The sequence below is a fragment of the Humulus lupulus genome, chromosome 6 (assembly GCF_963169125.1).
Source record: "Humulus lupulus chromosome 6, drHumLupu1.1, whole genome shotgun sequence".
Classification (NCBI taxonomy): Eukaryota; Viridiplantae; Streptophyta; class Magnoliopsida; order Rosales; family Cannabaceae; genus Humulus; species Humulus lupulus.
Window position 1 is genome coordinate 14,630,543 of NC_084798.1, and position 15,081 is coordinate 14,645,623.

Consider the following 15,081-nt stretch of genomic DNA (forward strand, 5'->3'; position numbering starts at 1 on the left):
TAATAAGTACACGTCAACGATTGTCGGTTTAATTGGAAACGTGTTAAATCTTATTAGCTGTTTGTTTAGTTAATTAGTTAGTGGTTAGGTTGCTATAAATAGATTAATCTGTTCCTAACAACCTAACCCCTTTCTGTCAGTTTGTCATTGTGAGAAAACAGAATCTTGGTTTTCTCTCTCTTCGTTTCTTCTTTCTTTCTTCTGTTTTTGTAGGTTTACCATTGTTGGAGGTGAAGCTTGTTGCAGAGCTGTTGGAGGTGCTGATCTGATTCGAAGGGAGTTCGAATCTGGCTAGTAGAGGGATTCAACTAGCTTGCTCGAGGGGATCTTGAGTGTTTGAATTGAGAGATTCGGTTCACAAGTTCCAAGGGATTTGGAACCTGTTCTTGAGTGATTATTCAAGTTTTTAGGGTAATCTGCAACTTTTGTTTTGTAAAGATGTTGATTTCATTTCTGAACTGGTTATTGTAATTAACATTGGATTTATTAGTGAAAGTTACATCTTACCGGATCCAAGCACTAGTCGGCTGGAATTCGTTCCCAGTGCAGATGAAGCTTGTAAAATTCTATGTGTGATTTTACTTTGCTTTAAATTGTTTGTTTTGTTCTAGTAGATCAATTCTTGATTCAAGAAGTTAGGTATTACACTTTCAAAGTTTATCCAAATAATTCAAGTAAGCTACATAGTCTTTGTTTATGCACCATTGATATGATCAACTCTCCTTATTCCTTAGTCTCCCAGACACTTTCAGCCCCAGCTCCTGCATATCACCACCTAAGAAAGAGTCAGCCAAATGGCTCTGAACGATGAGCCCGTCTTGGCTCTCTCCCATGAACCGAAGGAACCCCATCTAAACCGGTGCCATGTGGAGCATGAAGTACTCAAAATGCAAGCAGAAATGCTTACCAAAGCAGCTGAAAACCTAAAAAGAGAATTGTTCATACAGTCATTATCTGCATAATACATTGAGGATTTGGTTTGGGATATCTGAACTTGAAAGTAGATTGATCATGTGTCCAAATGTTGTGATCATTCTTGAGATGCATCACAAGGAAAGGGATATCACCACTGACAGAACACTCGTCTCCAAGGAAAGGACAGTTGAATGGACGATGTTTGCAGCCTTTTTCATGCTTTAATCTTTTGTCAAAAGGGAATAGTGTCACTGCAACCGAAGACTTGGTATCTGCATGGGAGATCGAGTAGCTCGGCCATTTTCTCTAGCGCCAAGCACCTTATATTTCCGAGCTCATGGTGGCATGTGGGGCAGCGGTTGTGCACTTTTTCCTTGCAGCTTGGACATAGCGTGTGGCCACTCGAGCACTAACTTTCATGTCCCAAGAAATGTGTGGCTTTGGATTCTTTAAGAATATCAGTTGAGAGAATTAGTACCTGGGGAATTGGAGGGTACATTAAATGTGCACACACACCGAACACTGGAGTTGTTCTTTGACTATTTGACTCAAACTCGAGACAGTTTTCTTGGAATGTGATCTTCTCAACTCCTCATTTGTTGCAGGTTGATGATCAGAATCTGTTGATGCAACATGGGATTCTTTATCTTCTTCGCAGAAGCCACCTCTTGTAGACATGTTTTATCATTGTTCTTGATCGTCAATCACTAGAGTTGATCCTAGAAATGAAACTGAGATAAGAGATGCATTACATAATTAAGGTTACTTCGAAAAAGAAAGCTTTAGAAAAAAGGTTGAGATATCAAAGAAAGTTCATACAATAAATGGATTAAAAACATACTCACCAAGAAAGGCTTTGCCCAGATGACTGTGTATGTAGTATATGGATTCTAGAATCTTGATAATTAGCTTAGAAGCCATTAATAAAAGAGTCAAAACATTTTAAGTGGCCTCTGTTAAAATTGGTCGTTCGTGATTAGTTCACGTGATACAGACGTGTGTTTTCTCTTGGCATGTCTTAGAGCCTAACCCAAATTTATGTATATATTGGTTTATTCATTACTATTTTTATATTTAGCCAATCTTTCATGGATGATTTCCAGTACTGCAACAAGCAGACAATCAAGCTGATATGAGCTTTCTTAACTTGTGAGAAATGGTATTATGTAGTGAAGATCATGAAACAAAGAAAAAGATTACTCCAAGAAAGTTATATTAATTCCTTCATAGATAAGTAATGAGCTAACTCTTGATAATTTTTTTACAACATATGACTGTTTGAAGAAAAAAAAAGAAAGAAAAAGTTTCCATATTTGCTAAGCCATTTTCAACACTAGTTCCAGCTCCACAGAATAGCCACCTGAAACATAGTATATCAATTGCTTTGGAATAACTAGTCCATCTAGGCTGCTACGAATTTCGCTGTGGCTATCTTTGGTGCTCCGAGGGACTCCTTGCCATGACATCTTTCTGCCATAGCGACCACCTTGTAGACTGCAACTGAATAGCTTCGCCTCATTCTCGTCCCCTATGAGTTGAACAAAGGCTATGTAAACAGGCTCGTTTCTATACTCGAAAAGCTGAAAATGCAAGCAAAAAAGCCTGCCAAAACTTCTTATAACCTGCACCAGAAATGGACTCACATACATTAGTCAAGGAATAAAAGCAACGAATAGACTGAGAGAGAGGGAAGAACATACAATTATCTTCCATACAGAAATTGGAGGCCTTTGAGAATCGAGACCAATGTATGTACCGATGAAAGCACAGTTTTCATAGATTACAACATTGTGATCACTAGTGAGATGCGTCACAAGAGAAGGGATGTTATCAGTGAAAGAACAGGCATCTCCTTGCACAGCATAAGGACAGTTGAATAACTTCAATGGACGATGTTTACAGTTCTTCTCATGGTTAAGGCCGCTCGGGTATGGTAATTTGGCACTGCAGCCGAACATTTCGTATCCACATGGGAGATCAACTGACTCTGCCATTTGCTCCAGTACCAAGCATCTTATTCTCCCAAGTGCCTGCCGGCATGTGGGGCAGCGTTTTACTAAAGATTTGCAGCTTGAGCATAGAGGGTGGCCACTTGAACACTAAGAAAACAGCAAAAACTCTCGTGTTATGATGAGACTTGGATAACAAGTTATGTTTTGATTGAACATTCTATTACTTTGTTGTAACTTTTCTAGTCCGAAGAAATGTTATTGGTTTTTGAATTCTTCAAATGTTGCAAGCAAGTCTATTCATGAGAGCCTTAGAAACTGAAAAGTCTTTTTTGAGAAAACAGACGAACGTAGAAGATGACCACTTGAACACTAAGAAAACGGCAAAAACTCTCATGTTATGTTGCTCTAACAAAAGAGGTATTAAGTTGTGCAGAGGGGTATGAAGGAAAGACTTGGTAACTTTTCCACTCACAAGAAATTTTGGTTTTTGAATTCTTGGAAACTGAAAGTATTTTCTTGGCATCATTTTGTATAAATATATTATGAGAAAAGACGTACCTGTTGAATTGGTGGGTACATTACATTCTTGCAAACTGGACACTCAATAAGCTCCTCTAGTTTTCTACCCAAAGAAAAGTCAGTTTCCTTGGATGTTGCATCAGAATCTTCTTTCTTTTCTTTGCAGAAGCCATTTTCGGTAGACATGTTTCTTCCTCTCAGAATGTCAATCACAACTAGGATTGGTTCTAGAAAAAATTCAAAAATTTAATGAGAAAGACCATAAGAATAAAGTATTTAATGAAAATGCACAAAATAAATGGACCACATACCAATGAAAACACCTTATGCGCCTCAAAAATAACCAAGAACCACCAACCCAGATTGTGATTTCGAGTGACAGAGTAGAATAATATAAGAACAGCCTAAGTAAAATGAGCAAGAACTGGTTTATACCCAGATGAGGTTATGATCCAGGATACCAGAGTACACAACTTAAATTAATAGAAATCTCAGTCCAACTTCCAAGAGTTGAATCGAGCTTTTGAATCTTGGAGCGTGTAAGAAGTTCTTGGTCTGTTTCAGGCTATGGATGTTATTATGTTCATATATATGGGAAGAAGCCAGAGTCAAATTTTGAGTAGCCTGAAATTGACATTGGTCGTTTGTAATTTATAAACATGAATGGGATTGTACGGTAGTGTGTTTCTTTGGCAGTTAATAGTACAAAATGACAATTAATTGGTTTTTAATAAATTATGTGATAATTTGAGGTGGCACTTGAAGACTGTGACTGAGGACGAAAATAATAAATATACAAATATATTTTTACATATTACTCAACTCTTCCTGTAAAGATGTGAACTTTCTTTTATTCTCATTTTAAGTAAAATATACAATTACATTTGTCCGAACAAAGGATAATAAAAAATTAGTCTTTCCAGCTCATTTTTTGAAACTGAAACTCTTTATCATAATTTTTTTATATTGCAAAATGGATTAATATGCACTTTGAGATGGTATATAGAAAATACATTTATAAACATATATTCATGGCAGAAGATATAAAGATTACCCAAAGAAAGTTTCCTTCATAGATTTATTAATAAATCAATATAGTAATCTGACTTCAAGCAAGCAACATGTATCTACTCATTTACAGAGAAATTCCTAATAGTTTTCCTACCCTGCCTTTAACTTTTTCTTCCCATACCATACATAGTGTAATTGAAGAATCTGTTTTGTATTTATTTAGCTCAATTCTCCTTCCATATTCGACCAGCCACTTTCAGTTTCAGCTCCTGCCTACTACCACCTGAAAAAAACAGTGCCATGTTCCTCTGAATGATTAGCCCGTCTTGACTGTCGCGGACTTTCCTGTGACTATCCCGGATGCTTCGAGGTATTCCTTGCCACATCAGTCTTCTTCCATTGCCACCAACTTCAAGACTGTAAGTAAATTGCTTCGCCTCATCATCGTCCCCCATAAACCGAAGAAAGGCCATGTAAACAGGTGCCATACCGAGCTGAAAAGCCTCAAAATGCAAGCAGAACTGCCTGCCAAAACAGTTGAAAACCTGCCCCAGATATGAAGTTACATAAGTTAACCAAATGAAAACGACTCAAGTCTCATCACGCATGTACTATGCAGCCTAGTTCGAAAAAAATATAGTTTGTGATTTTAAAGAAGAGACACAATTGAGAAAGAAATGGGATTGGTTGGTTATTACAATGAAACAATTAAGTAACACGAAGGCATTCATGTGTTGTGAGAGAGATTTATGGAGAAAAAGAGAGGGACATACAGTCAACATCCACGTGGCATTTTCGATTTCTTGAGGATTGGACTTGACATATCTATGGTTGAACGTGCACCCATCATGCATGTCAACTTTGTGGTCATCCCTCAAGTGCATTACAAGGAAAGGGATGTCACCAGTGACAGAACATTCAGCTCCTGCATAAGGGCAGCTAAATGGACGATGCTTACAGTTCTTTTCATGTTTTAGCTTGCTGTAATATGGGAAAATATCATTACAACCCAAAACTTGATATCTACATGGGAGATCCAGTGATTCCGCAACTTTCTCCAATGCCAAACACCTAATATTTCCAAGCTCCTGGCGGCATGTGGGGCAGCAATTATGTACTCTAGCCTTGCAGCTTGAACATAGAGTGTGGCCACTCGGACACTAAGAGCAAAGAGCAGTAAGCTCATATTATTAAACTAAAAACGGATATAAACTTTTCTTGCTATGTATGACAGTGAATCGGTGACAATAAAATAATATAAAAGAATTTTTTTCACACAAATAACGAGGGTGGCGCAAAATCAGGGCTGCAATTTCAACTTCACTTAGAATCAGAATTACATGAGTGTGTGATATTCAATAATTAACTTGAACAAGGAGATTATCTTTTTCATCAAGTTATAGGTAACATACATTGACTGAGAAGGTCCTACAAACACATTTCCAGAGAAATAACTATGAAAAGTACAGGAAGATCACTAAATATTCATGTACATGGCTTCCACAAAAGTAATGGCATTGTTTAACCACATATCTAACCGTTTAAGCTACCCCTTCTCGGTAACATTATTTAACATTTGAAGTCCCACAAAATGTTGACCAATGAATCACATAAGTTCTACAAGCATGTTAAACCACTGAGGCTACCTCAGTGGTAAGGGGAAAAGGATAGAGTGGGGGTCAGGGGTTCGAAACTTGGAGCTAGCTTTGTGCAACAAGTTTGCTAAGTATATAAAAATGGTTCTACAATACAAGCATGTTCATTTTCAAAACTGATATTACATGAGTCAGAGCATTAGTTCTTTCATATCATTTCTCTAGGATATGAAATATGATCAAGTACCTGATGAATGGGAGGGAACATCAAATTCATGCAAACCGGACACTCAAGTAGTTCGTGCACATCATTGTTTGACGCCATTCCAATATTTTCACTCAAACTAGAGGCACCTTTCTTGAAAGGTGAACTTCTTAACTCCAAATTTGATGTTGCTGCATCACAATCTCCATATGTAACATGGGATTCTATCATTTCTTTGCAGAAACCACCTCCAGGGGACATGTTTTTTTTTTCTCCTTTAAAATATCAACACTGATTCTCCAAATCAGGACAACAAATTTCCACCAGATGTATCACGCTTTCAAAGAATATGAAGGCTCTATCTATTGTTTCATCTGCAGAGCATATCAACCTTCTAAAAAGACTTTTCTTTTAGCAACTTGTTTGCTATACCAGTATCTCATATGGTGGATGAAATATTTCCACAAATGACATCCAACTACGTGAAGTTTATCCTAGAAAAGACAAGGTGAATCAATTTCAATAAATCATCCAAACATAATTAGAAGGGCACCCTTTTATCAGGCAGGGCTATACTTGATGAGATAGACTAAATCCTCAATCTTAGTCGTCATTTCTTTAATATCTTTAAGAGAAATTTCCACTACTAATACTACTAAAAAAATAAGAAAAAAATGACAGAATATAACGGATCAATAACTCACCAGGGTAATCTTTAGAGACAAAAATAGCCCAGAAACGCAAAACCCAGATGGTAATCCTGAGTCTAAACACTCCAATCAGCCAAAATCTTCCACTGACTGATGGAAACGACAGACAAATAAGAACGCTCAATTGAAAATGAGAAGGAGCAGGTTTATACCCAGATGGGATTTCGATCCCAAAAGCCAAAATCCACAAGTTAAATCAAGAAATCCCCACTCCACCACCTGCTAGGCAATAATTGAGGTCAACCTTTAAACCTGGGAGCCAAAAACGACAAGAAAAGCAAGTAAACTTTTTCGTTTGGTAGGTGTTGCGATGAGGTGGAGAAGCCTCCGCAAAAGCGGCCCCTTGCCGGACTATGCGTGTCGTAGATCGATTCGAGAATGAGAGCGCAACGAAGAAAGAAGGAGAAGAAGAAGAAGAAGAAGAAGAAGAAGAAAGCATTAAAGAAGAGTCAAGGTTTTGGTTTTGGGTTGGGTTGGATTGACATTAGTCGCTCAGTCATTCGAACACATATGTTGTCGTATGTATATGTGATAATGCAGCAGCAGGCGTGTGCTTTGTCTCTTCTCACTCAATTTATGCCAAATTTTTTTTAATAATAGGGAATTTACTCATTTTCTATCTTTTGTGTTTGTAAGGTATAGTTTTGATAACTCTGATTTTAATAATACGCATATGATACTCTTCATTTTGAAAATATAGATATTTTGTATCTTAATTGATAAAATTTTGTCAATATGACAAAATTATCAACAGTTATAGATAATTTGTAGCTCATATAATTGAAAGGAATTTGATTAAATTAGTAAATTTTATTAATTAAATTTGAGTATAAGGTACTAAATATGTACAATTTTAAAATACAGGGTACCAAATATGTATTATTTTAAAATGCAGGTACTAAATATGTACAATTTCAAAATACAGAGTACCAAAATGATACTTTGCGAAAACACAGAGTACCAAATGATTACCTACCCATAATGTCTGATTGGATCGTGATTAGAAAATTGCATTTATAAAAAGTGTGTTTCTAAAATAAAATCTGAATTTATAGTTTGAAAATATGTTTTTGAAAATGTGATTGATTAAGTATCTGAAAACTGTTTTTGGGTTTTTAAAAACTGAATATGTGATTGATATGGAATCTAAAAATATAAAAAAGTGATAGATTTATAGAATTTTAGCATACAATGATTTGGAATCAGAGAAAATGTAATTTTCTTGTTTTTAACTTTATAACACAAAATTAAAATACTGATTTAAATTTTATTTTTAAAAACATCCTAACAATCACTTATTCTTGTAGGTCCCACTATTTTCAAATTTTTAAAATGTTAAAATTGAATTTGCATACTCTACCGTATATTTTTAAATATTCCAAAACAATAATTTTTTATTGGCAACACAAACAAAATACATGATTATTTTTTAGTGAACTTATTGATAGAATTTTGAAAAAGTTTTCAAAATATAATTAATTGTTTTAAATTAAATTAAATAAAACAAAATATAAATACATAGTATCATTTAACAATATTCAATTAATGGGAATTTTGGACTATTCATTAAAAATTTGTTAACATGTTTTCTAAAATTAGATTAATGGTAAAAATATACCATCGTTTAAAAAGACATACCATGTTACTTTATGCAATATTTTGTTACTTATTTTATGCTCACATATGATTAATGCAAAATAATATTATTAAAGCTCATTTTTAGTTGTCCCAAATTTTTATTTTGCTTATCCAAAAAAAAACATATTATTTTGCCTCAAATTTTATCATCAAATGCAAATTATAATGTATGAGAAACACTGATTTTGTTTTATATAAAAATTGAAAATTTATTTTAAAAAATAACATTTATTAAAAAAAATTATTGATGTTTTTTTTAAAACAAAAAAAGAAATACAATATAATATAATATAATTTTAATTACAAATATTAATTTTATTTTTAAAAAAGACTGAATTTTTTTTTGTTAAAAACTTAATTCATTTATATATTTTTTTTAAGTGAGGATTTAATTGAAAAAGTTCTCATAATCCAAAGGGTGCTTAAAAAATTGAATAATGAAATGTGCACTAAAATTATGCATAAAAATATCATACGAACTCACGTGATACTGTTTTTTAAGAAAATAAGTTTTGTCTTATATAAATTTGATCAGTTAATTGAAACTGAAATTATGCATACAAATATTACACCAACTCACGTGATATTGTTTTTTAAGACAATAAATCTCGCTCCATATAAATTTAATCCGTTAATTGACACTGACACAATTGTTGTAAGATTTTCACGCTTGTATTAAATGGGTGTGAGTGTGTTTTGTCCGAGTTTCTGTTTGTTTGTGTAATACTCTAACAACAATAAATATACCAATGGTGGGTCTACTTGAAGCTGACCATTCCCACAACCAATGTTTCTTTTTTTATTTCTTTATTTTTTTGAAATCATACCGTTAAAGTTTCTAACTTTGTCTTTTTTTTTTTAGGTTTTGGTGGGAGTGGGTTGGTGATTAGGTAAAGTAAAGTCCAGGGGAACTTGACTTTACTTACACGTGGTGAAATGTGATTGGCTGAGGTTTTGATTGGATTAGCTTAATCACTTCACTTGTGACTTTTTTGGGGTACGATTACAGCTCTCCTTTTATCTTATGGCAGTTTATAACATATATTCGAATCCAAGGCTAGGCAGCCAAAGTTAAAATGTTCAAAACAAATAATAATAATAATAACAGAAGTAGTCATAAACAAAATTAGGACTAGAAGAGTTGACTTTTGTGGCATTTTGGAGAGATACCATATATCTCTTCTATATAATAAATGTGTAGATAACGAAAATTCTTGGTTTTAACAGGTTTTTATTTTTTTAGTGTTAACTTTAACAGAATATTCTTATATTTAACAGAATATTATTATATTTAACAGTAGTTTGTAAACACTTACACTTAAATAAGATAAATTAAAAAATTAAAATATGATATTTTTTAGATATTTTACCATGATAATTATTTACAAATAATAAATAATTAAACAAATTAAAATAAAATATTTTTTAGATATTTTACAATGATAATTATTTAAAAATAATAAATAATTAAATAAATTAAAATAAGATATTTTAAAGATATTTTACGATGATAATTATTTAAAATAATAAAATCATACATTTTATAAATTAATTAAAATTTAATTAAACTTAAAATCACTTATTAGAATAATATCATATTAAACATATAATATAATCTACTGTCAATTAAGAACAAATTGTTTTTTTTTTTTTAAAAAACTAGCAAGAAACTTAAATTTAGAATCCACGTATAATATTTAATATTGCATTAAACATATAATATATAATCTCTAGTATATATATATATATGGGAATTCTCTTATAGGGACTTTACTTTAAACCATACCGGTAGGGCTCTCAGTGTTTACAACCCGTGAACAGTTTTCGGCGCGATTTTTTTTATGACCGTGTATATTGTGGCTATTTAGAGCATCCTGCAAATTTTCAGAAAATTCCGAACAGTTTATAGTACCAAAAACTAGGTTCAAACATGTTGTTTTCCACGCGCATAAAAAAAATTAGTCACACATGCAACAACATGTTTGAACCTAGTTTTCGGTACTGTAAACTATTTGGAATTTTCTGAAAATTTGCAGGATGCTCTAAATAGTTACAATATACACGGTCATAAAAAAAATTTGCCCCGAAAACTATTCACGGGTCGAGAACACTGAGAGCCCCACCAGTAGGGCTTAAAGTGAGGCTCCTATAAGAGAATTTTCCTATATATATATATAGATATTTATTTATTTTAAAAAACAAAAGTGCTTATTAACAATTGTAATGTTGTTAAAATATGAGATACTTTTGGTTTGGTAGAGTACTACATGTCTTTGGGACATGGAGAATATAAGGATAGAAAATAACAAATATTATTACCACTCCTCTTATTATTATTATTATTATTGACAAGTCAACTTATTAGTATTTGAATGAAAGTTCCTTAAGAAATTTAAATTTTAAAATTTTAGGGAGGTATGAACATAATTTTACAAGTAATATGGGGGCTAATCGGGAATTTTTTTTAAATATGAAAATAAATTTTTAAAGAGCTGAGGAGGAAAGTGATGGGAGTGGGAGTTCTAAGGAGGATACAAACCGACATTATTTTTGTTTGTTGATCCACGACGTTTATCTAACGAGAGAGAAGACAATGGTGATTTGTGTTTTGGCATACTGCGCATAACTTGGTCAAATATAGAAAGCAAAAAATTGATTACAAAATAAAAGTAGAAAAAGCTATTTTCATAATTTTTATTAAAAATAAACAAAAAACAATTTTACCTAACAATTTTTTTTATTTTATTAACAGATTTTTAATTAAATAAATAAATAAACTATTTTTTAAAACATTATCGAAAAACCCCATAATGTTGGACAGTTATTTGAAGTTTATTTATTGAATAAGTTGTCGTAAAATATGAAAAAAATACTGGTACCAATATAATCCTAACCTTTCATCAAAAGTTAAAATATTAAGATCGTCCTTTTTTTCTTAATTTTTTTTAATACATAAATATTAGTTTATATCAGTAAATATTAAAAGTGCTACTTGCGTATGCCAATTATATTTGAGTTAAATTCATATGGCTTCTACAATAAAATTTAGCTTATTAAAGAAGTTGTGATAATATTTGAATTATAGCTTATAAAATGAAAATATTACAAAGATGAAATAAGTATTTGTTCTTAGAAGTGGGAAAATATTATAAAAGCTTTCCTCGACTTCAAAGTAAAGCAAAATAATTTATAAATTTATTGAGAATCATAATAATTTATTTAAATAAAGATAGCATAATTTGAGAATCAAATACTTAATTTCCAATCACAAGTAAGAGTGAAGGCCTAGTAATATCTAAATATCATTCTCACATAATCCAACTATATAAGCTCTTTCAAGAATAATAATAAAACCCTTTAATGAGTCTTGGTATATATAAATCATCAACAATATTTAAATTTAAAATGATTCTTTGGCCAAATATCGAATACTAGTCTTGCTTGTTTTAAAGCATCACCAATTTTAATTAATATGAAAAAGTTAGATGAAAATTGCTATATACATGAAAGAAATTGTTGAAAATAAAATTTTAAAATGGCATTTTTCAAAAAATGTGTAAAAAATAGGCATTAAGGAGGACTTGGGCCAGGCCCAACTGGCCCATATCCTTCGGTTGGCACTATCCGAAACTTGAACTATTCAACTCTGCTGACAACGTCAAAGCATCACTTATGTAACTCAAATTTCCACAATAGATGTTGAATATTTCTATCAAACATTTTTGTATTTTTTTTTTGTAAATTATTTATTCTAATTATAAAGTTTTTGTTTGCTTATAAAATATATGAATTTATGTTTTTTAAATTTAAGTTATGTTGATTATTGTTATTTATTACATATTTAGTTTTGTTTTTATCCTAAAGTTATGTAAGATGAAGATATTAATAAAAAATGTAATTCGACATTTATGCCAAAAAAAATAAAAGTATATTATAACTTACTATCATTTAAAAACACTTTATATTTTAAAATAAAATCATATACTCTAAAAAAAAAAATTGCTAATATAGAAATAAAAAAAAATCAAATGATACAATTTTAGTATAAAAGTAAATAAAAACTTACCAAAAAGGGTATAACATGAATATTAACTAAAATACTAGTTATAAAAAGAAAAATATTCAAAATATTGCTACAAATTAGAGATCATCACTTAAAATAAGTACTCTCTGTAATTTTTACAACATATTATGTAAACATATTATACCAAAAATATATATATTAAACATAATTATGTTTTATTGTATATATGAGAATTTTTTTATAGGGGCTTCACTTTAAGCCCTATCGGTGGGGCTTTCAGTGTTCTCGAGTTGTGAACATTTTTCAGCGCGATTTTTTTTTATGACCGTGTATATTGTAGCTATTTAGAGTATCCTGCAAATTTTTAGAAAATTCTGAATAGTTTACAGTACCGAAAACTAAATTCAAACATGTTGTTGCACGTGTGACTAATTTTTTTTATGCGCGTGGAAATCAATATGTTTGAACCTAGTTTTCGGAATTTTATGAAAATTTACAGGAAGCTCTAAAAAACTACAATATACACGATCATAAAAAAAATCGCGCTGAAAACTGTTCACGGGTGGAGAAACACTGAGAGCCCCACCGATAGGGCTTAAAATGAAGTCTCTATAGAAGAATTCTCCTATATATATTGTATGAAGTAATACTAATGTAAAGAATACTGTTAATCTTTGTTATATCTAGAGAAATGATAAGAGGCACTATGGGTGCCTGTTGTGAAAATTAATATACGCAAGTATATGCAATCGTCAAACAAGTAATAAAGTGATAAGTAAGATCGTCTCCACAGGGATTGCAAGTCAAATTTAATGTAAAACCAATTATTTAATAATTTGGAATTTTAAGAAAATAAATAGATTGGATGTTGTGAACTAAAATAAAATGATTAAACTGGAATCAAGATTAAAATATTGCTACAACCACTGGAAAATTAACTGCAAGAAAAAGTATCTATGGAATGATAGACTTGAATAGCTAAATCCCCCCTATGTTTTATCTGCCCAGTTGTTACAGCATTACTTCAGCAAAACGCACAGAGTTAACTAGAATTCCTTACAAGCCCATGAGATTTTTCCAAAACTCATGAAATAAGTTCTATCATCTAACCCAATATATTCCTATATTAAATCAGATTCAAGAACATAATTTAAGCATCAATTCTCAAAGTTATGCAAGGTAGTAAAATATTCTTATTCTACTTACTAAGAACAACCTAGAAAATGGGTGTTCTCTTGCATCATTCAAGTACCAACTACTATATTTAACCTTTCCAGTATTAAATCCAGCTTAATAACCTGCCATTAATTTCCAAACAACAACAATAAATAAACATGAAGCTCACTTGAATGAACAATGACAATTTAGCTTAAGTAATGCATTCAAATTTAAAATACATGACAAAAGGGGTTTTTAACCATTCAAGTCTCAAAAGTTTAGCTCATAACTAAAGTAGCAAACATAAACCAAAATAGAAAATTAATATCCATGAGTGCTAGAATAGCTATGCAAAATAAGAAAATACAAAATAGAGAAGAAAGAAAGAAATGAGAACAAATCCTAGATTGATGGTGTTGTAGGTTGAATCTTTTTGTCCTTATCTTCCTCATTCAATTCCTTGTGTTTCCTTCTTTTTCTTATTCTTCTTCATGCTCTTTTTTCTGCAACTTTTCTCCAACAATCGCAGCCCCCTTTTTCTGTATTCAATGTGATGGTGGCTGGTACTTAGTTGCCTCCTCTCTAGGGTACAATTTTCATTTTACCCTAATTAGAAAGCCTACTTTCTTCTCTTTGGTCCACTAGTCCAATCCACATCAGCCAGCTAACCTAACTTTTAAGTGACTGCCACATAAGCGCTGAGTTAGATGAAGAAAAGTCTGCTGGTATTTTGTCCACGTCATTTCCCAGTACCCAAAAATGCTATAGCATTTTGTTCTCCAGCAATTCAGCAGCATTTCCAGCTTAGTGTTCTCTTTAGCCTCGGATTCCTTTCTTTCCCTTAGCGATTCAAAAATTCCTTTCCTAAACAACAAAACAAACAGAATTAATTAATTAATTACATTTACTACTAACAACTTAAAAGACTCCTAAATTAGTACACTAACTAGAAAAGAAAGATAAAAACTAATCAAACTTACAAACAACATCACATTCATTACTCTTTTCACTAAAAATCAAGTTCAAAGTTAATAAAAATAACTCTATACCATAGAGTTATCAGTGCCCAACACCACAAAGAGGTGTCATACTGTTATTGGTAGAATTCAATATCGGGTCCCACACATTTGACTTTAATAAGAATTATAGAATGTCGCTAACCAACCATAAAGTGTCATCTCATGTGGTGTTGAGCACCTTAAGGTGCCAAATAGCAACACTCTTGTATCGAACAATCCATGCAAATGATGTTTACCTATTCATCATTTCAGGACTAGTCAACCATCTAAAATAAACTTTTGACAACCCTATGTATAATCCATCTAGAATATATATATATATATATATAATAAAT

General features: G+C 31.8%; 2 protein-coding genes and 1 pseudogene across 2 annotated transcripts; all 3 read right to left on the reverse strand.

The window, feature by feature from the left end:
* Positions 1 to 693: 693 nt before the first annotated feature.
* On the reverse strand, positions 694 to 1,593 carry LOC133784731 (E3 ubiquitin-protein ligase DIS1-like; annotated as a pseudogene).
* Positions 1,594 to 1,770: 177 nt separating this feature from the next.
* Positions 1,771 to 4,338, reverse strand: LOC133781709 (E3 ubiquitin-protein ligase SINAT2-like). Its single transcript, XM_062220778.1, has 2 exons — positions 3,426 to 4,338; positions 1,771 to 3,014 (listed from the first exon to the last, which is right to left on the reverse strand). The coding sequence occupies exons 1-2, from the start codon at positions 3,570 to 3,572 to the stop codon at positions 2,568 to 2,570; spliced, it is 594 nt and encodes a 197-aa protein (XP_062076762.1). The 5' UTR covers positions 3,573 to 4,338; the 3' UTR covers positions 1,771 to 2,567.
* Positions 4,339 to 4,436: 98 nt separating this feature from the next.
* On the reverse strand, positions 4,437 to 7,419 carry LOC133781708 (E3 ubiquitin-protein ligase SINAT2-like). The gene is made up of 4 exons (XM_062220777.1): positions 6,902 to 7,419; positions 6,240 to 6,691; positions 5,171 to 5,557; positions 4,437 to 4,942 (listed from the first exon to the last, which is right to left on the reverse strand). The coding sequence occupies exons 2-4, from the start codon at positions 6,456 to 6,458 to the stop codon at positions 4,622 to 4,624; spliced, it is 927 nt and encodes a 308-aa protein (XP_062076761.1). The 5' UTR covers positions 6,459 to 6,691; positions 6,902 to 7,419; the 3' UTR covers positions 4,437 to 4,621.
* Positions 7,420 to 15,081: the final 7,662 nt, after the last annotated feature.

Excerpts from the sequence above, each read along its gene's own strand:
- LOC133781709 (XM_062220778.1), bottom strand. The coding sequence starts at position 3,572 with ATGTCTACCGAAAATGGCTTCTGCAAAGAAAAGAAAGAAGATTCTGAT. Across the intron at positions 3,015-3,425 it reads TGTACCCACCAATTCAACAG|TGTTCAAGTGGCCACCCTCT; the intron begins GTACGTCTTTTC and ends CTGTTTTCTTAG.
- LOC133781708 (XM_062220777.1), bottom strand. The coding sequence starts at position 6,458 with ATGTCCCCTGGAGGTGGTTTCTGCAAAGAAATGATAGAATCCCATGTT. Across the intron at positions 5,558-6,239 it reads TGTTCCCTCCCATTCATCAG|TGTCCGAGTGGCCACACTCT; the intron begins GTACTTGATCAT and ends CTTTGCTCTTAG. Across the intron at positions 4,943-5,170 it reads ATGCCACGTGGATGTTGACT|GTTTTCAACTGTTTTGGCAG; the intron begins GTATGTCCCTCT and ends TATCTGGGGCAG.